At 38.4% G+C, this 23033-nt stretch overlaps 1 protein-coding gene across 10 annotated transcripts in view; it reads right to left on the minus strand.

Annotated features, from left to right (window-relative positions):
- COBL (cordon-bleu WH2 repeat protein) overlaps positions 1-23033 on the minus strand; it is a 187977-nt gene that overhangs the window by 106546 nt on the left and 58398 nt on the right. For 7 of the 10 annotated variants that reach the window (XM_083864579.1, XM_083864581.1, XM_083864580.1 and 4 more), the window contains exons 2-4: positions 10698-10904; positions 1445-1655; positions 527-755 (exon numbers count right to left, since the gene is read on the minus strand). In XM_083864579.1, the coding sequence (XP_083720705.1) occupies positions 527-755; positions 1445-1655; positions 10698-10904 (647 nt within the window). Of the gene's footprint in view, positions 1-2; positions 195-526; positions 756-1444; positions 1656-10697; positions 10905-12548; positions 12654-14591; positions 14711-23033 lie in introns of those variants that run through there. The other 3 variants (XM_083864582.1, XM_083864586.1, XM_083864578.1) reach the window with 3 other exon arrangements.

A 23033-nucleotide genomic window follows, 5' to 3' on the forward strand; every position in this document is an offset into this window, starting at 1 on the left:
ACCTCTTAGCTCCTCTTCACTAAACCGTCAATAACTTTGCTCTTTGGAGGAACTGTCTCTGATCCTGTCCAGTCTGCTTCTCATAAGCCCTGGTCTGTTGCCTCTGCCTCTCAGCTTTCACAGCTGCCATGACTATGGCATGTCTCTTCCTTCCTTCTCTCCAAGCCACAGCACAGGTAGCTGACAGACTCTGCCTGGACGAGGCCCCTTGTATTACACTGCAGCTCTGGGACACAGCAAAGCTCCTCCTTTTGCCCTGCCCTAGGCCAACCTGCAACCCGGCCAGAGTCCAGCCCAGCCTGGCATAAAGCCCAAGAGCAACCAAGGACGGCTGGGCAAGTTGCTGACCTGGCTGCTGCTCTGGGCACAGCTCGCTGAACAAACCTGTGCTGCTCTCCAGACTGAGATCTCACTCTGCTGTTTCAGCTGGACCTCAAAAGGATAGCAGCATGAATGCTTTTAATTGCCCATAATATTGTTGTCACATCATATAACCCTGCAGTGACCGCTTTCAGTCTTGGCTCACCTTTTTTTCTGTCCCAGGCGTACAGCTCCTTTATTCCTAGCTCCTCCAAGGACTTGGTAAGCTCCAGCTCTTCCCCAGTTATGCCATCCCGCAGAAGAACAATGTGCTCTTGACTGACTTCACACTTCTCACAGATAGCTGGGATGATGTTGTGGAGAGGCACCTCTGGACTAACTCGAACCACAGCCTTCTGTGTCTTCAGGTAGTTCACTACCAGCCTCACAGATTTCTGCAGAAACAAACACAAACTCTCAGTATCCCTTCTTTGCTGGATAAGCCCTCTTACAATGAGAAAAGCACAGGGGATTTCCATCTTGTCTTGACTATTCCTAGGAAAACTTATCCCCACATTGCAAAAAATACTATTTGAAAGAATAAAATCTCAGACCTCCCTTTCCACTAAGAAGACATTCACAAGAACATGCGAAGAAGGAAAAGGAATCAGAGGCAGATGCAATATAAACACAGGTCCCACTCTGAAAGGTGGGAGAGTATAATTAGATATAGTTATTGAAATAATAAAAATTTTCAGCAAACATTTGGAAAATGACTAGTTCTTAATCTTCACTGTATTGTGAAATTCAATTATTAATGATCAGCCTTCTCCCATATTGTCAATGAAGATGGTACACAAAATATCACCAAAACAACTCCACAACAGTTATTTTAGCCATTACTGCAATTTTAAATTGCCCCTATCTTAAGATTTCCATCTATCCAACAACATGCAAAATACCATTTCGTCTAAATGTCTAGACTAGCCTCTGCCTACATGCAAAACAGTTAAGCTAGTAAAGCAGGTTATAGCCAATCCCAAGTCTTTCCCATCTGGTTTAAAGATGGAAAGATTGGAAGAACTGAAATCATAGGAATGGAATGCTGTTTCATGACATCTTTTTACCCCTACAGAGTACTGACCTCAGGGACCCTTGGCAGAGGTCGTTTTGCCTTCTCTTCGAGAATCTTCTCTTTCAGAAGTACTGTCTGTACATCCAGTGCTCCTATCAAAGTGTTTGGCTTGTAACTCAGAACTTGTTGAGTTCCTGAAGACTTTAGTTCAAGACTATGTTGGGATGGATTTAAGTGATACTGGCTGCATAAATCAACCAATACATCCATCACAGCTTTACTACAAGGAAGAAGAATTCACCGTTAGCATAAGGAAAAAAAACTTTGCAAGAAAATTTGCCTCAAATTTAAGATGGGGGATAAAAGACATGTGCCAGTAGTTAATCACTTCTGGGAGCGAACAGCGCTAGTGCTTTGAAATGTTAAACAGATCAGATAAAATGATAAGAATTAAATATATTCACACTTCAGTGTCTGTTTATGAGCTCGCAACTAACTATTCAGTATCAGGCAGACAGCAGTGCCAATCATAGCACTAACAAACATAAGCCAAGAGCAGACAAAGTGCATCTCATTTATTTCCAGACAACAGATCACAAAATATTCTGAGTTGGAAGTGATTCACAAGGATCCAACAAGGCCAACTCTTAAGTGAAAGGCCTATATAAGATTGAATCCACACCCTTGGTGTTATTAGCACCATGCTCTGACCAACTGAGGGTCATAATGGACTAAATCCATACATTAAATGCTCCAGTTCAAATTCTGTTTTTAAGTGTGAAGACAAGATATGAGTAAATGATGAACTCACAGTCTGGTAAACTACATCTAGATTTGAACAATCACAAAACCCAAAGTGGAGTACTTAAATCTGGAACAAATGGTAGATTTGGTAGATTAGGGCTTATTTTTCCAGTTTGCAAATTTGAATTCTCTAAATCCATCTGACATCAGCAATATTTTCCAGTACAAGAGATCCTGTCCATATTTATTTTGGTTAAGATATTAACCCTGTACAAAACGATCTGGGTTTTGAGTGTCCCCATCAGCAGCAAATCTCTGCAGTATGATTCTTAAAACATGAGGTTTTAAGAGAGTCAGCAACTGTCACTCTCATTTCGTGCCTCTGCACAGAGGTACTCCATTCTGTATCAAGAACTCAATATTTACTGGAGCTTGATACTGCCTAATACAGCAGACAGGAACTGTGCTCCCCCATACTCCAGAAAATCTCCTCTGCCATGGTAATGAAGGGTTCCTTTATTTTCCCAGCCTACCCCCCAAAAATGCTGTACAGGATCAAAGAAAATAGGTTTATTAAAACTGCTCATTTTTCTAAAAAGTTTTGGTTTCATAAACCAGTGTCTGCCATCAATAAAACAATGTGAGCTAAAAAAGAAATTTACCAGCTGTAGCTGGAAGCTGTCATATGCAGTGGGATATTTGTCTTCTAACAGAAATGAAAATAAATGCACAGACAAGAAATTTGCTAAAAGAACTGGCACTTCTTTTAATGTTTAAACAGAACAAAACTCTATATATATTCAAAAGAGAAGCAAATTCAAAGAAAATAAAATCCTCCAAAGGTTATCAGCCAGCAACATTACATCTGTAGCTCAAGAACTACTCTTTAAACTGCAAGCTGTTGACATTTGGGAACTACTGTGTGGAGGGCCACCAATCTTCTTCCTATAGGTATGTTGTTGGCCAACAACTGCTCAACAAGTTGGTGAAGAACTCTGCAGGGCTAATGGCAAAGACAACAAAAATAGAAAACTAGAGCAATTCCTTATTACCTGATAGGTGACAGCTCTTCCCATGCAAGAGAAGAGGACGGACCTTCTTTACAGTAATCTTTTTCAAGCTTAACTGAGTTACACAGTGTGAGCTGGAAAAGTGGCAAGTGTGGAAAATTTGAAATACATGATTCACTGAAAAGGGAAGAACTCAGAAGATGATGACTGAAGATCAAATAAGGAAAACAGATGTCATTAATATGTATAGCAGGCTTCAGAACACAATGCACTATGGCAACTGTTAACACAGAGAGCACAAATACAAATACAAACGTGTAGCACCCAAATCAAGACTGTAAAAGCTCATTTCATGATGACTCATTCTGATGCTTGTCCCCAAGTTGAAAACATCTGTTTCACAACTATGTTCCATCCATAGGCTACACACCACACACTAACAGACATTTCGAGCTACTAAGTCCAAACTACAAAACAGTCCCACCTACACCAGTATTTACATGAATATTCATTAAACTGTGCAGCAAGTGCACACTTTTTAAAAGTGATTATCAGTTCTTCTGATACAGATCACAACTTGTCTGTTTACAGACATATTTCTTCTAAACTAAAGTTTTCATGGTTTTGTTTTCCCCTCAGTCTTCTTACTATTGTTTCAGAGAAAAGTAAATAATCTGGCAGAATCACAATACATGGTGTCCTATGTGTTTGACATTTATATTTAAAGTGTAACAATAATATATTTCTGTAATGCATATTCTGTGATATATTCTGTAATGCATTTCTGCAATAATTCATTCAAATTTGGACAGTTATCTTGCCTCTTGAAAAAGTATTTGTAAAGAGAAGGTAGCTCATCAGAATAACAGTTTATGATTCCACGAATATACCACTGAAATTATAAAATATATCCAGCAGCAACAGTACCACAACTATAACAAGGTCAGAATCCACACCAGCCATCAGAGAAAATAAGTTACAAACAATCATGCAACTTAAGCCAATTTGTCTGGAAAATGTACAATTCAAAAATCCAGCCAAAACTGAGGTTCCACCTTATTGCTGATTACAAACAGGTATGCATTAAACATAACACTTAAGGAAGTCTGCAACATCCCAACCTGTGCCATGCTGCTCAGAATACACAACTGTTCAATGAAGAGCATCTCCAGCCTTCATTTGTACCATTTAAAAGTACAGCTGAAGCTTTTGAAAAAGCTTCAAAGCAAATCATATGCTCTTTAAAAAATGTAAATTTGGGGAAAATTTTTCACAAAACTTCTGAAGTGTAAAGAAAAAAAGAGAAGAGGGGAGAGGAAAGGAAAAGAAGGAAAGAGGAAAGAAGGAGAGGAGGAGAGGAGGAGGGGAGGAAAGGAAGAAAGGAGGAAAGGAGAAAAAGAGGAAAGGAGAGGAATTCCACGAAGTTCAAAATTCTTGTGTTTCAAGCAAAGTAAGAGAGCTGGGAAATCCTTGCAATGAAGGTATTCTTATACCATATTTCAATGGCACAAACTTGAAATAATTTCCTTCTAAACCATAATAGTTCAGTCTGATTTTAAATGGGAGTTTCATTTCAAGTAACTCCATGTATATGCTATGCATGGAAGAGAGTCACTAAACACAGCAAGAGAATGATAATCTACTAACCTAGACCAACTTTTCTAACCTTGGGCTGAATATGGCTCTTGGAAGATGCAAAGTCAATCCTTCCTTTGCTTCCATTTGTTCCACACAGATCTCCACGTTCTTTTAACCTGCTTGGATATGTGGTACAGAACATACTCTGTTTTGAAATTCAGGCAGGTCTTAAATCTAAAGCTGAAATGAAGTTAAATATGTCCTTCCTTTTCAACTATTCATAAAAGAAACACCTTACATTTTCCATTTTAGTAAGATGTTGCTGAAATTTTTGGTGTGACCAAACAATATGTAATAAGACACCAAAGGTTAATGACTGACAAGCAAATACTAGAGAACAGAAACAAAATTGGAGAGTGAACACAATTTAGGACTCATAAGGTCCATATGACTATTCTTAGGAAAGGAGAGTACTTTGGCTCTGTTTTGACATTCTGTTACTAAGCTGTTTGACATTTAATGCCAATTCTGGACAGTAAATAATAACTACTTTGTCAGTAATACTTATTGTGCTGAAGTTCTGATCAAGTTTGAGCAGACTGCTTGTTTCTTGCTGTTCTCCAGTAAAATGAAGCAGAGGCCTATGGTTTTTAGGAAGTAGAAAACAACTGAGATGTTTTGGGTGCGGTTTGGTTTAACCTCCTTGGCTCACACAGGGAAATCCATTTTAAAATACAGCCTTGTACATCTAAAAATAAATGTGCAGGGTAAAGTCGTATTCTATCAAACAAAACTAACTTTCTTTTTGCGTTCTACTTTCATGCTATAAATTCCTTCCAGCACCTAAAAATGGGTCTACAAGAAAGCTGGAGAGGGACTTTTCACAAGAGCATGTGGTGACAGAACAAGGCGTAATAGATTCAAACTGAGAGTAGGCTTAGATTAGATATTAGGAAGAAATTCTTCACTGTGAGGGTGGTGAAGCACAGGAACTGCTCCAGAGAAGCTGTGGATGCCCCATCCCTGGAAGCATGAGAGGCCAAGTTGAACAGGGATCTGAGCAAGTCCCTGGTGCATGGTAGGGATTGGAGCTAGATAGTCTTTAAGGTCCTTTCCAACCTAAGCTATTCTGTAATTCCATGATTAAAAAAACCCTTAAAATCTCAAACTGGAGGAAATAATCTTCTTTATTTAGGCCAATGTCAAATACGCATTAAGAATCTACAGTAGCAATTGACTGGAAAAGAAACATGAAAGTGTAAAGGGGGTGGATGACCCAAAGTCTCTAATTCTTTCACTATTTGCATCTACACCAGAAAAATACCATCAATCATTATTTTCTCATTCCCTAAATTACAGCAGCTGCTTCATGAAAAGATTACAACTTTTTCTACACAAACAAAAATGTGCACACTAAGTAGCAAGCTGTATCCAAAAAAGTTCAGGAAGTATGATAAATAAGACACTCAAAAATGTTTTCAGTTTCTTTCTTAGCTTGCTCCTGTATTTAGCTTTTATTTTCCATACCTGAGCAAGTCCGCAGAAGGAACATCAAGATGATACACAAGAAGAGACAGAGGACTGTGCTTTTTGAGCCTTAAGATAAGAAAGGTGAAGAGACATCTTGCTATTGTCTGTAAGTATGAACTGTAGGGTTACAGAGACAGACTCTTCTTGCCAGTGAACAGCAAGAGGACAAGCGGCAAGAGCAAGTGCTGAATAGGAAATTCCATTTAGGTACAAGTAAACATATTGTCTCCATAAAGATGATGCCAGCCCTGGAAAAGAGGTGCAGAGAAATCCAGAAAACTCCTCCCTGAAGGTATTCAAACTTGCCTAGAGTGGCCTTGTCTGTTCAAGTGGCCTCTTTCAACATAACTTCTAGTACAACCTTTTTTTTTTTTCCCTTAGCCTACATCAAACTACTTTAATTTTGACCTGAGCTTTATTCAGTATTTAAACTAATTTTTAATCCTTTTGACATGTGCCCTGTTTATCCTCTTCTATCTTCCTCTTTAATGTTTCACCAACCTGGGCTGATTTCACACCTTCAGTCTTTCCTGAGACACTGTTCTGTATGTTGAGCTACAAGCCCACAATAAAGAGTCTATTACTGAGAATACATGAAAATATTCTTTCCGTATGACATTAGCCTTATACTCCATATAATGCATATGGTGTACTGAACTCCGTCCTCCAATATTTGCAGAATTAGACTACAGCTTCAGCTGTAGTTTATTATTTCTTCCAGTGTCTTGCTCTCTGTGCATCATACGTATGAGGGAATTTGTGTAACATGTAAGATAACAGCAGGAGCAACAACTGTCCAGTTTACTTTCTTGCATATTGGTCATCCATGTGTGGACAACTCCAAACCAAACCTCACGTAACTTCAAATATCCTCATTTTTCTGCAATCCATTTCAAATACTACTGAGTTCCAAGCTTAATGTCTGTATCTATGCTAATCAGGAAGTCCTCCTCAGTGGCACCCTCGATGTGAACAGAGACAGATGCATGACCCTTTTATTTACAGGTACCCATTGAAAGTATTACTTCCGGGAATCACAAACAGAAAACAGGTAACTTGGGAGCTTTTCCACTTGTTTGCCATCTCAGTGTCTACTCATCACCTCTCTCGGACCCGTTAACAGTTTGTGTGGATGTGCTACAGATCTACATACACAAGATGTGTAAATGGGCAATGCTTTACTTATCCTTTCAGCACATCAGTTAGGGCTCATACACAAGTACAAACACAGAATAGTGTTTCCCTCCTTTTCAAGAGGAAGTAGGCTAACAGCTTTTCATGAATACTTCTCCATGTTTTACAGTAGAGCTCCCAGGGATCAATTCTTTCAAAAAGAAAACTGTTTGTTAATACTATTCTATTGCTGCACACACTCCCTGAGGACTCAGCTTTGTACTAAAATCTGCACTACATATTTCGAAATTCTCAAACAAACTGTGTGCTACAAGATGGCAATAAACTGTTAGCAAGACTGTCAGCTTGAGTTAACTTCTATAAATAAAACAATTTCAAGGTTCCAGATTCCAATAAAATATCTTTAAACAGCACACACTTTTTTTCTTAAAGTGTCTTTCAAGAAAATTTAATGAGAATTTTCTGCCCTCTTGCTGATATTTACAGGAACTTTTTACATAGAGAACAAAGTTAAATTAAAACATGTCGCTTTGCTTACATACAATTAACAAATTGAAAGATGTAACTTTTAGTTCATTAGTAATAATCTTAAGTGATACTAATTAACTACAGTATTTATATTTTCGTTGTTATATTATATTCATATACTTCATTGTCCTGTGAACTGCTTTCCTAAAATTACAGAATAATTTTTCATTACTAATATGCCCAGGGCAAGCATTTGCAAATTTTATTGAAACAAAAAAGCAATGGGGTAGCCAAAAGGAGATTTTGCAGAATACAGTTTTAATGATGGCAACAAAAATACTGAAGATTTATAGCAGTATCAACAATAGCAAATTTTTCTGAAACATCCTTCCATGATATCATCACAGATAAAAATAATCCATTACCTGCACTGGCTTTTACACTTGCCTCAAACTAAAAAAAAAGCAAAAAAAAACCCCCAAACTAAGCCAAATCACCATCACCACCACCACCATCACCAAAAAACCCAAAAAACCCACCCTCCCAAAAAAAACAAACCAAAAAAACAAACCCAAAAATCCACCCACAACAAAACCAAAACCCACCACATTTTAAAAAATCCAGTAACTTCATCATTTAATGTTTACCCCTAAACATCATTGTATTTCATAGCTGTTTAGTTCACAATATCAAAATGCAAAAAGTTGAAAAACCTGGGCTTTCACCCAAACCTGGAGACTTAGGACAGTTCACTCCCTAAAAGTTTCAGAAAACTTGACATTATTATTTTTTTTTCACTATTCCACATACCTAAAGACATAACCAGGGCTAATGTAAAGAAAATTGCATCTTCCAGTGATTAGAAAGAACAGCAGCACACAAGAGGTCTGTTTACAGACTGATGTCACTGTAATATGGGGCTTATTACAGAATATCCTTTTCTTATTTCATAGCTTGTTAGGATGATTAATTCCCTTTCCTCAGTTTCTATCATCTTCCACTTCCCTCAGCTGGCTACCAGTGCCACCAACTTCTCTACTCCAAGTCTTCAAGATAGCACTGAGGGAGAACAGCCACTATCTAGTTTAGGCACCAGTGATGTGCAGATTAGCACATTAACACAAGCAGGAATTTAATTGCCATCTAAATGAGAGGCCTAGACCTGTCATGCAGACCCTGGAGAGAAATGAGCACCTTCGCAGTCAACAGAGAACATTCTGCTTGCTTAGGATGATGCTTAATGCAGATGATATAAATAACCTCACAGAAATTTCAAGTAAAGTTTCATATTTGCCATTTCTTTCAGGTTTTTGTCCACAGACTAAAGACTCTAATAAACAAAACAATCTCAGTGTGTATGATACATAATGATAAACACCTGTGTGAGACTATTTATTGTAATATTTAATATTACTGTACAGGGACTTTCTTCCTATTCTTTGCTCCCCCGTAGTTTTTATATTCTTCAAAAAGGTCACACTAGAAGAGCTCTCTTAGAGTGCTCTTGGGCTGCTTGCTTTTGAGGGAAAAAAAAGTTTCTAACCATATGGCAATTATCTGTCTCAATAAAAAATGCTGCATAAATATTTATCTGTTGTCAGCTCCCAGGTGGCTTGTATTTGCCAATGAACTGCCACCTTTTTTGGGATCCAACGGCCAGTGAGTTTCATGTCCTGTTCCACTTACCAGGCCTGTTCTCTTCTTTCTCTCATTAAGTTCAAATCTCCCTATAAAAACTCTACCACTACACATGTTATCTGAGTGCCCTGATAAGCACTGCTTTCTTTTCAAACCTTTAACACCACTCTGGCTTGGGGGTGGACACCCACAAGTTTAACTCACCTCCTGAGAGTGGATAAGTGAATGTTAGTTTCTATGAGAAAAGTAGGGGGAAGAAAGAGCTCCCAGACACCAAACACCAGTTTACATATTCTCCTCAGCCATCAAAATATACTATGAGGGAAACAGTCAGCACAGACTAATATATCAGACCAGAAAGCAGTTCTGCTGGACGCAGCCTAACTGAAAACAGCAAATGTAAAATATACAAAGAATCTGATTTATCAACAGGCACCTACATACCTTTTGAATGTGGTGTTACTCTTTCTACAGTTTCTTGACTTCTCCTAACCACAGCATTGTTTGCTATGGTTTCATCATAGTATTGTTTCTATTTTTGAAACTTCTACATATTATTTCCTAAAGTAAGGTCTCCCTCTTTCAAAAAAATTTACATAGAAAGAATGAGAATAAAGAAGAGCTCCCACAGTGAAGAGAATTATCTCAAAATTACCTTTCCAATACAACTTGCTCTTGATTGTACCCAGTAAGTAGCAAGGAAAATCACTGTCTCTTTCCATGGAAAAAAAATACACTTTTATATATAAAAGGCTTCCTAAATAAGAGCAGATGCTTTGCTGTCTACACAGCTGCACCGTATTTATGAAGGCGGGATCTCTGAATGTGATGAATCATCCATCTTCCGAGCCTGCTTCTTGGCACTCCTCCAGGCACTCATACTGTCAGGACTGTTTGCCAGCAGCACCTACTTCCACTGCAGCGAGCCCACTCTGGATTATGAGATGTGATACAACCTAAGCACAGTGACACTACATGAAAGGGATAGTTCCGTACACATGCTGATCCATGGGGTAACAGTGACACAATAGCTGCTAAATCCTTCCTGCCCCAGAAGACAGGGTCCTTTATACATGGTGCTCAAGACTCTGGTGCAACAGCTGCTTAAAATGCAGAGAAAAGCATGACACAGAAGCCCCATAAACTCAGAAAGACAATATCAGCAAGTAACCCATAGGGAACAAAAGTCTTCAAAAAGTGGGAGCTAATCAAAACCTTACCTTCCTTGCACTGTGCACTTCTGCTCCACCCCACTGGGTAAAATGACTGTGAAGTCCACCAGTCTGTTTATCATGTTCTCCTTCACACTCACAAGGTTCTGATCAGAAATTACAGCTGTCTCTACAGGTGACTTGTGCTCACTGTGAATTCTACTTGCTGCAGAAGGTTGATTTGGTGGAGGGGGAGCACGAGCTTTCATTCTTTTCCTTGAGAAAGAAAGTCAAGAAGAAAATTATTAATTTCTTACAAGAAAATCCAAACACATTACTAAGAAATATATGTTCTTTTGGCAATAATCACAGATTGTTATAAAAAGTTCTTTTAATGTAAGAAATTATTTTCTTCATCATTAACCTTTTCAGTGGAGTTGTACTTTTATTTTTACCTCCTCTCTAAAAATACGCTAATTTTTTAATGATGCTCTCACTCCTACTGTTTGCTTTCCATGCCCCAGGGTATGAATCAGTTCCATAATTAGGATATGATATAATCGTTTTTCTGTCAAGTATAAAGCATACTGCTATGAAGTGAGAAACAGAAATGCTGGGTCCAATCCAGACCTGACTCAAGAAAGAGTTGTATTTATGTACATGAATGTTTCCTCCAAGTCAGAATGGCAGCAGTGGAAGCAGGGTGAGGTTTCATTCAGCTATATTTGGGTTCCACAGTATTACTCTACTTGAAATATTGTCTCTTCCTCTGCTCTAAGTTAGTAGTATTTAATCTGGCTCATCGTACTTCATAGGGAAGCACCATGAAAAGGTCAACTGTGAATGATATCACTTTTTACCATGCAACACCAACACTACAGCTCTTTGAAAGCACCCTGAAAGGAACTCATTCTTCAGTAGCAGGCTATGCACCATGTGTGATATACAGAAAAGCTGCATCAGCCTGCACCAAACAAGCAGTGTACTTTACAGAGATATAAACCCACCACAGACTTGAAGTTTACTTCTTTGGCATGCTGCCAGACAGATAAGCAACATATGTGTGCTGTTAAATTTCTGAATAGCTGGCCTCATACCAAACACATGTCTAAGAGGATTAACTCTGATGATTAATACTCCAGTGACCTCTTCTGACTAGATTTATGCTTAGTTTAAGTCAGATATTAGAGTAACAGATGGAAAAAGCAGTAAAATATTTACTCAGGAATTATTATGGAGGCCTACTGCCTGCATTTTTTAATCTGCCAGTTTTTAGGGTGCAGGAAGAGATTATGGTTCTTTACACGATTTTCACCCTGTAAACAACATCCAGAGGTCCAGAGGTCCAGAAAGGAAGAATACAGAAAAAGGACTCTAACCCTTAAAAGCCGGAAAAGCTTAGTGGTCAAATCAGTCAAGGGCAAAACTGTGTTTAAGGGAAAAAACCCCAAAAAACTGAACTGAAATACCAAATAAAACTCTTCTTTAATAAGAGATAACCTCTATTCTCACAGATAAAAAGACTAAATATAGAGTTTGGATTATCACTGTAAGCTCCTGGCAGAAGAAAAAAGTAATAACTTTATCACTTTAACAAAAAACCCAAACCAACCAACAACAACAAAAAAGTGTTCAGAGGCAATCCAAACTCTCCATACTTTGTAATCAGTATTTGCATTTGACCAACAATCTCTGTGACACTTCTCAACTTGCAAAAATTCTTTACACTTCCTTGAAAATATTCATTTCAGTGAGGTCTCAGCAAGGGAGTGTTAAATCAGCAGTGATGAAGATACTGCCTGTCTTTCCCTGTGTGCAGAACAAATAGCATTCTCTACAGACATGCACAGAGAGGTACTGCCTTATTTACTAATATTTTTTATCCTATATCAATGAGCCATGAAGTCATCAATCACTAACTTGCAGCTCTTACGCTCCTCCCCATTGAGGTGATGGTAAGTTCCGAGGTTTGACAAGTAATTAACTAGCTTGACTCTCCATGAACCAAAATCTTAATTTATTTGCCTATTGAAGGAAAAAAAAAAAGGAAAATGGGATTCATCTTCTGCTCAGATCCCTTTACATTTAGCTAGTTTTTATTTGTAAGCAGGTGGTGAGAGATATGGGAGTTTTGCACACATCCAGATTCATGCCAACACAGTCTTACAGTCATTCAGTTTAAGAACTTCACGTCAATTTACAAATCATGTAATTCTTGCCCTTCATATCAGCTACATCAACAGAAGTAGTTATAGAGTTTAACTTGTTTCTTATAATAAGCTTTTTTTTTGTTTGTTTTTGAAGCTTGTTCTATAATATGGGAGATAATTCCAAGACAGTGCTCCTGACAAAGTACCAAAGGGGGTAGAAAGAAAAGAAGCAGGCAAGTATTCTGAGCCTGGCAGATCTAGTTGCAATTATGATTGACCTTATAAATTCCAGATCACACAGTGAACAAAGGTAGAAGAAATAAAGCAATGGTAATAAAATAATCATGAAACTGAAATTAGCTGTAGATGTTTGAAATTTCCAGGAAGAAGCAAAAAAGGACTGAGTTTTGAAGCTAGTGAAGGAGATGGAAGTAAATCAGGAGAACACTACACAAGGTGTCAGTCTGTTCCCCGGTGACAACATAAACCTGCCTGAGGTTTTCTATGGGAACAGACAAACAAGGTCAGACACCTTAATGAGAGTGTGATTTTTATCTTTTTAATATATTTTTAAGAACTTTTTAAGTACTCCTCAGCCAATTCTGCAGTTACAGACCTTGTAAAAAATGGCTTGAGGCTGGCGGTGAGAGGGGGGCAGTGTGCACAGTGTGTCAGCAAATCAGGCATCACACCAACAATAGCATCAGCCATACATTGACCAGCAATGTTCACTTTAACTCCATATAACATCTAACAATGCATATTCTCTTTGGCATTGTGCAGACAGGGCCTTTTAGATACTACAACCCTCCTTTTCTTTTGTGCGGAAAGCCCAGGGCAGGTCTGTTTCCTTCACAGACATCAGAGAAAGAAAAAGGGAAAACATTCCCACTGCAGTCTCTCTAACCTAGCAACAGTTCAGGTGACCTCATATGAACTTTTCCACAATAGTGACTTACATATTCTCATTCTGACTGCTTGAAATTCCTGGTTTTCAACATTTTCCAAATGACAGATCTCAAACTATTTCAGTGGAAGTAGATCCCTCTGCAGTTCATATTTGTGGAGTGATATGTGGCTCAGATTTGCATTTTCTAGCCAACTTTCTGAAACATCTCTGTAGTAGAATGTAGCACCATGAACTGTAGCCTGAAATCCACATATCTAGTTCTACCTCGGATCTGACATGAGCAGCTGCTTTTTCTGACAAGCTCCAGCAACTGCAGTCAGAAGGTGCCTAGAAGCCTGTTAATACTATTGAATGTGAGTGAGAAAAAGAATTCATCTCTTTCTCTGTCAGAGCAACAATGGCTATAAAGGACAATACAAAAGAACTCCTTAATAAAAGCCTTATTGTTACCCCAATAAAATAATGCACAAAGAAAGTGAGTGATTTAAAAGCCTGTTTTAAGCATGGGAAGCAAGGGTACTTTCCCTGCTGTAACCATAACATACTATAAAAAAATTGCATACCATTCTTCAGTGTGAGATAAATTCAACCTAAATTTAGCCATCTTCTCTCCACAAACATCTTTCACTGTACTCACTACTGAGATACCTTTTAAGATCCTGTACCTGCTCCTAGTCTGCAGGAACAGTTACAAGTGGGAACACTTCAGATCTATGATCAAGTTTAACTCATGGTTACATTAATGCTTCCATCCAGTCCTTGGGACAGAAACAGTGAAAACAAGCAGCTGATTCTAATATACAAATGTGCAGTGGCTTTTACTGAGGTCTGAACTACTTATTCTCGGTAATTGTAAATGTATATAGTCATGAAATAATTAGGCAGAATATATAAATCACCTACCAGCAGCACCGTTCTCTCAGTAAAAGCACCAGGTTTCTCAAGATGGAAAAGGAAAACCAAAGAAATTGACCATTAAGATCAGTGTTTCTGTAGTTCAGCACCGAAGAAATGCAAGAGAAATGAAAAGAAGTTTCACCAGATTATGAACTTCAAGACAAGATAACACAAGCCCTTTTGACCTACAATTTATTAATATATAACTACCAAGCAACAGGATGTAACCTGGACTTTACAATCCCATCCTAGAAAAACGTGATCTCTCTTTTGAGCAGCATTGATCCTGGGACTTCCAAGCCCACAGCAAAACTATGCAGAGATTGCCTTTCTTCAGATAAGGTCTAACACACATGGACACACAAATAAAAACCTGAAACAGCGAAATGCTACCCATTTCCACCATTCCTAATAGTCCTCTCTGCCCTGTAAAACAAAGGCAACTTAACAGGTACGGGACAGACTTCATTCCATGAATGTCAGCAGGACTTTGGCAAGTGCGCCATGATTCATTAGTTTGTAGAATCTGTCTTTTCTATGCCAAGTCTCTCTCTAACCATTCATTTTAAACAAACAAGAACAACAACAAACGCACACACACACATAAACTTCAGGAAAAAAAAAAAAAAAAAAAAAAAAAAAAAAAAAAAAAAAAAAAAAAAAAAACACACCCCAAGAAACCTTAAAAACCTCACTCAACAACAAAACCAAGAAAAATCCAAAACAAAACAAAAACTCAACCACCCTGATAATAGCAGAATTATGGGAAACATTAAGTTTTTAATGTAATGGCCAACTTGCACAGTCTGGTCAATTTGCACCCTGGTCAAAAGGCTCAAACAGGTGCAAAGGGTTTTTCTGTGACAGTTGTGTGTTCCCCATCTCATAATTAGGAGAAATAAACCTACATGTGAGTGCTCAGTGATGAGCAAGCAGAGACACAGTGTCCCCTTGGTGAAAACCAGGGAACATGGGAATAAACATCCTTGATTTTCAGGTGACTGGACTCATAGTCTTTTGAGCAGAAATCTGTGCACATAGGCAAGAAAATAAAGGCAGATGAGTATGTTCACCCACTCGGTCCCTTTCCCCTGGCAACTTGCACAGCAAAGTCAGAAGTCCAGTCCTGAGGCATACACCTCATATTCCAAACCACCAAGACACAGCAGAGTAGAAGTCATTCATGCTCAGTGATCTAACCTGTGAAGAGATATCTTTCAGACAATATTTCCTTTTCATTCTTTCTTTGTTGCTGATGACAAAGCAAAGAAAACCCAGACCACTGGCTAGGAAAGAAACAACCACTGTATCAGAATAAACAGAACACCAAGTTTCCTCTTCGTAAGTAAAATCCCTTCAGCTTCTGATACAGCAGCTCAGAAAAAATTGTTACACAACACAAACATAAAGGAAATACAAGCAGATCAGCAGCAAGATAAAGGCACCTCAAGAATTCTGAATATGGAAACCAAAAGTCAAACAAATCTCAAGAGAGATTGAGAACAGACACCAGGAGAGCATGATAATGTCCATAACTACTAAAGAGGCACAAATTCATCCAGACAGCCTTACAGTGTAAACTAGAACTCCATTCCACTTTGGCATCTATAACATTTAAACTGACCAATTAAATTAAAAACAAAACAAAAATACCAAAGAACATTCTCAGGTTTACTTTGTCTATCACAGGCTAAATATACCAATTTGTTACAAATATGTGCAACACAGGTAATGTAAACCTTTAAATGTCTCATACAGGTCACAGGTCTAAAATGCATTGCTATTGTAGCAACTTGTTTCCAATATTATTTTACAATATTTCGGTAAAATTAATAATATTACACAAATATTACACTTTCTAAAGAGCTGAAATCTTCAGCAGACTCTAAGATGGAATGAACTAGATTACTAGTGAATAGGGCTTAGGCAACGATTGAGGTTGTCTACTTTATTTTTTTTAATAAATTGCTACTTTGTTTTAGCAGTCTACTCTGAATTGTATGGCTATTATAGTGTGTAATTATTTTATGCTTTTCTCTTTTCAAACATTTATTTGAATTTCATATTACTGGTAAAAGATCATTCCACTTTTAAGGCAGGATCACACTGACAGACAGAATGAAAATTATTTCCTTGCGGGCATGATAAAGTCACCCAAAATAGACAAGAAAAAATAATTTGTTTCTGGCAAAGAAATGAAAGTTATTTAATTATATTTTTGATCTTCCATTTGATTCTACTGATGAAAAACCCTACAGCTTTATGTATCTTAAAAATAAAGTTTCTATGCCAGAAGAAAAGAAAAAGAAATAAAGACCAGAAACAAATAGAATGAGCACATTTGTAGAAGAGGAAGCAGGGATGGAAGTATACAGTCATGGCTGCCCAAGGGTGAACTTAAAGAAAAATAAACAGAAGTCAAGGTGAGATTTCCTAATATCATCTCTCTAATTTCAAACTTTTCACAAACTTACCCAAACAATCATTTTAAAGTATTGGGCTGCAGTTTCCTGGTCTTGGATGTGCCCGTGAATAACTGTTATAAAATTTGCTACCAGGAGCATCTCTCCATACATGACCCATTTCGTAAGAGGCTGAAATGTGTCCCAACACCAGCAGAGACCGGGCCACTCTGGCCCTTGGGAAACATTGTATATCTGCCAAAGAAAACAGGCCACTGCCCAGCCCTGCACTGAGACAATTTAGCTGAACTACTGAGGGCGCACCCTCCGACAGGAAGGCCAAATGATTCGTCAGCCTGTGGCTGGTATCCTTAGATAATCGTGTTTTTATACATCACCCACACTTTTGGTGAAGAATCATAGTGTTCTATCTTCCAACAAAAGTCCAATTCTCCTTCCAGTCACTAAGGCATTCCCTCAAGATCTGGTACAGAGCAGTTGACACACCATTCTCACCAGGGCCAGAGGAAGCCAGCAGCACTCTAACCTGACCTCCTGTAGTCCATGGGCCATGCAGTGCTCCCCACTGCTGCTTTAAAAAGCCGTCTCTCCGAAAGCAGGGATGGACCTGAACATGGGGTGGGCTTTAACTGATCAAGGAATAACACTGGAGCCTACAAATGCTTTTACACTTAGTAACCACAGCCACGAGGGAGCCTAAGAGATCTACCTGTATCAGTGCCCAAAACAAAGTAGAAGATGAGCCCTGAAGAAAATATTTTAAAAAGCAGCCAAATGCCAAGACTTGGGCACATGCCCGCTGCAGTTAATGAAAACACTGCCTCAATAAGCACTGTAAGGTCTGTATCACTATTAGCCCTATCATAGGACTTCTGAGATACCACCCACACATTCAGTGTGTGGCAAAGACCACACTATGAGCTGGTGCCATGCTGTACAACTCCACTGGGTTGCCTATCAGTCAAGGGGAATGAAATGGGAGAGCAGTTAACATAATTTAATTATTTACCTAATCTGCTGAATCGCATACTGAAGAAAAACAGAAGTCTTTTGTGGTTAAAGGCAAGAAAGCACAGATAAGTTCTATTTTGGAAAGGTAAAATTCTGCAATCTAAACTACAGAGATATCTCTCAGTCAGAGATACACAAATAGTTTAAACCCTTTAGCTTGGGAGATGCGATCCAAAAAAAATGCCACCAACAATTCATGCTGGAGGATGGGTAAAAAGCTTCACCTTCAAAAACATGTGGTCTGGAAAAACAAAATAGAAAAACAGCACTCTAGGCAGGGATGGTGAAGCCTTGCTCTTTTTACAATAACATCTTCCAAAAGAGAAGCTGCAGATGAACTAAAACATGAATACAGCAATAAACATTTAGGCCTTAGGACTCAAATATGTTTAACCATCACCACCTCAGCTAAAACTGCCTCCCAGTTTCATGTTGACCAAAATCAAAAGATCGCTGTTAAACTGGCTTTCAGAGAAAACAATGATGCAGTAGTGCAAAGCATTCAGCCATCTAATCCTATCCCCATCAGTATTTTTGACTTCTTCCTTCATTATCCACAAACTCACAATATTTTCCCCCATTTATCAGGTATTGAGAATTAGTTTAATTCTATTCCAAGCAACAATAATAAAATAAACACATAAGGAAAACATCAAGTTGCTTGTGTTCAGCTGAAATACCATCCAGTTCCTTAATCTGTGATTAAATCAGGCTGCTTTGCATGGTATGCTTCAATGGGAAAAGAGAAATCTACTATTTTTATGTTATTGATACATAAGCATAGTGGCACTAGTTAGTTAACCAAACCAAACAAACAAAATGCCAAAGCCATCCATGCTAACATCCCAAATGTACTTAGGAGAAAAAACCAAAATCCTGATGCTTATACTTAAAATGCCCAAGCCCTGTTGTCAGGGCACTCTATTCTGTTCTCTCTGGTCTCAAATCACTGAGCTGTTAAAAATGCTCAGTTAAGCAGATAGCAGGCTACAGCCATGCGACAAGCCACTTGCACACTGAATTCTCTGCACGGGGCAAATACTATGGCTGAACTGCGAAAAACACAAGGTTAAAATCTCTGGCAAGACAACTAATGAGATTTCTCAGCTTTATTCATGCAGTTACAATCAGGTTCATGTTGGCTAACTGGACTCTTAGTAACCATGCTCACCTGTGGAAAACACTGTCATGGGACAAGGCAAGAGTATTTCCAAGCAGGCTGGAAGCACTGCTGGCCTTCTGCATGTTGTGGGCAAATGGGAATCCTTCAGATGCACTCACTCTGCTACTTGTCAGCTGTGGTTTTGTGAGGATGCCACAACTCCATGATGAGTTTTCTAGGTTTGGAAAGGTACCTTGCCAGTTCTGATAGGATTTATTAACACACAATTGTCTTTATGATGTTTCTTAACAGTGAATCATTACCTCAATGAGCAAATTATTTGTTTCTAGAAGGGTCAGTGAGTAAAGGCATGGTTTTCAAGCCTGAGGCTATCTCAGAAACACTTGTTCTGCATGTTATGTCCCCTGAAATGATAGGTGCTGATCAGATTTCAGTGTGGTTGTCCTTTCTTAATCTCTTATCAACAATTACATTCAATAAAAGTTTATTGCTTAGCAACACTGATTTATAAAGTCTCCTGTAGTGGCTTGCACTGTCAACTAACATGCATATTCAAGGTGCATTTGCACTATATTGTTGAGCAAAGGTATCCCAGATTATGCTCTATTTTTGTGCCCACAGGTTTTTAACCTCACTATCACTTACTGAGAATCACTCTCTAGAGGCCTGAAGACCGTAGCCTTATTCCCACAGAAGATGGAATAGTTTTGAAAGAATCAAGGAAAAACAATACATATCATTAATGAAATTGTGATGTGATTTACTGTGCTGGCTAATTCCTAAGTTTTATAATAGGCTTGTAGCCAGCAGGCAATTCAGTGGAAAAACACTAACCTTACTATAGAATATTATTCCTAGCAATATCTGTTTTAACTAAAAATGGCCTTAAAACAGTGTCCATCTGAGGTGCGGATGGGGAAGAATTGTTTAGCATGATTACCTGCTTAAATAAATACATGTGCGGTGAACACTAACACGTGTTACTGTGAGCTGACAGATCATCATTCTTCATTCAGTGACAACATCCTAGGAATACACCACCAAAGCCCATTTTGCCTAATCACCCTGACATAAACAGATCCCAAGAAAACAGGCAGGCAATGGTCATTAAGGGAGAATTTGCAGAATTATAACTATGTTATTCCACCTACTTCCACTCATCTGTCTGCAAATGCTGACAAGACCACAGATAATTCAGAAAACCAAAGAAAAAGACACAGACAAAAAGTTAATGGCTCTGATCAGAGTAAAGAGTCATCCTGGCCCAGTTCCAAAGCACCCTTGGACCCAAAGGGTTCTCAAAACATTAGAAACATGTACTTCTATGCAGAAATTAAATAAATCTACATCAACTACCCACCCCAATGTCTTTACAAGCTGCAGGCTAAAAGGTATCTGTGCTTCTGAAAGCTGGTTAATTTCTTCAGCAGGAGAGACACAAAACATGGTAGGCAGGACTACAAAAGCCATTTATTTTCCAGCTGCACTGAGCCCTCCTAAAAGAGGAACAGCTTCTGTGTTTCCTCTCAAGTTCACTTGCCCTTGGAGAAGCACTCATGATCTTATCATGGTTGACTTTACATCAAATTTCCTGGGGCAGGGAAGGGAAAGCTGTATCCAAGTCCAGTGTCCATTGTTCCCTTATATATTCCAAAGTCCACATCTGCTGACATACTGGAATATAAACAAGAAGCCAACTTTGGATTGCCTGATCTAGAAGACAAAATGCATGAATCTACCCCAATTTTTTTCATCTACAGTTATTCTGTTAAATTCTAACTATAGAAAACTACGTCATACAAGAAGCCAGCATCTGAACTACAGAGCTGATTAGCTTCTCTTTAGGCTAGAATAAAATCCCCTAAAAGATCTAACAGTGCATTTTTGTGAGATGCAGTTTACATTCACTCACACAGAAAAAGAATCAAAGAATCAAAGAACCCAGGACATTCCTTACCTCCCTAATCATCTTCATTAGCATTTCTAATTTGCTCTTAATACATACTCCATCACACAGCAAGGAATTGCATACTTACATACTTACAATGTGATATTGAATATATTAAATGAAGGTTAACATACATTAAATGAAGTTTGATGAAGCAAAAATGCAGTGTCAATGAGATAAAGAAATATCCAACTTCGATGTAAGTCTAAATTGTTGCCAGACCCTGTACTTCTGGGATGCCACATGTGCTTTTATCAGGAAATCTCACAGCTTCAGCTGACTTTCTGTGTATTTTTCTGGTGCTGATTTGCTTAATTAAATTTCTTATTAGAACCATAAGTATTTCGCTTTCATTTTTATGATATTCTCTTCTTTCAAAATGACACAGGAATCAAGTACTTCTTGGTTAAAATTAAATTCAAGTATTTTGGTTTATTAAAAGCAAATCATAAATTTAAGTAAGAAATGCCACTCCAATTCTACTATGGAGGTGAGAGACCTACGTTAATACAGAAACCAGAAAGTCTGACTGAAAAGAATACTGCAGATGGTAGCACACTTACAACACCAAACAGGAGGACTCTGAAGTGTGATCCCAATTTATCAAGTAAAAAAAGAAGTGATTTTTATATGCCAGAAAACCCCATCTTTTAGTTAGTTTCCATTTAAAATTCTGTTTAATGTATCCTGTAGGCGTATGCGTTACTTAATGGATCTTAAATCTCTCAAAACCAAAAATAATATAGGCCTCATGCAGTGCAAACTAGAGCACATTATGAAGAAAATCTTGATAAATCAGGCATGTCAACACACCCAGACAGTATCAAATGAGAGAGGAAGGCGCCAAATACCCTCCCTCTTTATCACACACATTCAAATCAGGGATGATTAATGTGGGCATTTTACTGATGTAAATGGTAAAAATGGTGGCACTGGCTCAGGACACAGGAAACAGGCAGGAGTCAGGACCATTATGGACTTAACAGAGTAAAGCCAAGACCTTCCTGTCAGAAGACTGGAAGCCACAGGAATGGTATTACAAGTTATCCATGGAAAAATCACCAAGAAACTGAAGGCATCTGCTGCTGAGGAGCTTTAGATGCTGCTCAAGAGATAACTCAATGCAAACATGCTTGAGGCTGCCCTGTAAGTACTGAGGGGCATCAGAGCAGTGATTGCAAGATTTTGTAGACATGCCTGAGCCAGCTGCACACTCTGCAGAACCTACAACAGCCACATAGGAAGAAATAGGATATATTAGACTGCCTTATAACATGAACTGCCATAGTTATACTAGAAGTGGCAAGAGGCATAAATACTTCAAATGCAAGCAACAAAAAAACCCTGGTGATTTAGAGGTGGTCTCTAAACCAAGAGAAAAAACTTCCATCTCCTTGTCAAAAACAAAGAAACAGCAGCGTTAATGACATCCAATTTCCTCCAGGTTCCTTGTCTTATCTGAACTGCTTTTCATATCAAAAAGGGTGACAAGTCTCACAAGCTCTTTTCAGTAGTGGAGCATTTAATGACTGCCTTTTACCCTGGATCTTATCCTGCAGCTGTCACCTCACTGGTTACAAGGTGGTTACAAGGCCTCTTCTCCCTACCAGCCACCAACTTTTCAGACACTTACAAAAAGCTAGTACATTAGGCTCTTCTTTCTCTCTTGTCAATTAAACTGAAACCAAACTAATCAGTGAAAAAAACCAAATATTTTAAAAAATAATACAGGTGTAGAGCATCATGAAACAAACTTCATCTTATATTTAGCACTGCATGGCCATACAAGCTGTTGGCAGATTGCTGAAATAAGGCTGTCTGTTCCATCTGAAAGCCTCTACCTGGCAACAGTGAATGAAAACATGAGTTTGGAAGTGTTTGACTACAGAGTTTCCTCCTCACAACTGATAAAACCCAGAACAAAGATATCCTGGTCTCAGTGA

This window comes from Zosterops lateralis (assembly GCF_965231275.1).
Source record: "Zosterops lateralis genome assembly, chromosome: 1".
NCBI classification, from domain to species: Eukaryota; Metazoa; Chordata; class Aves; order Passeriformes; family Zosteropidae; genus Zosterops; species Zosterops lateralis.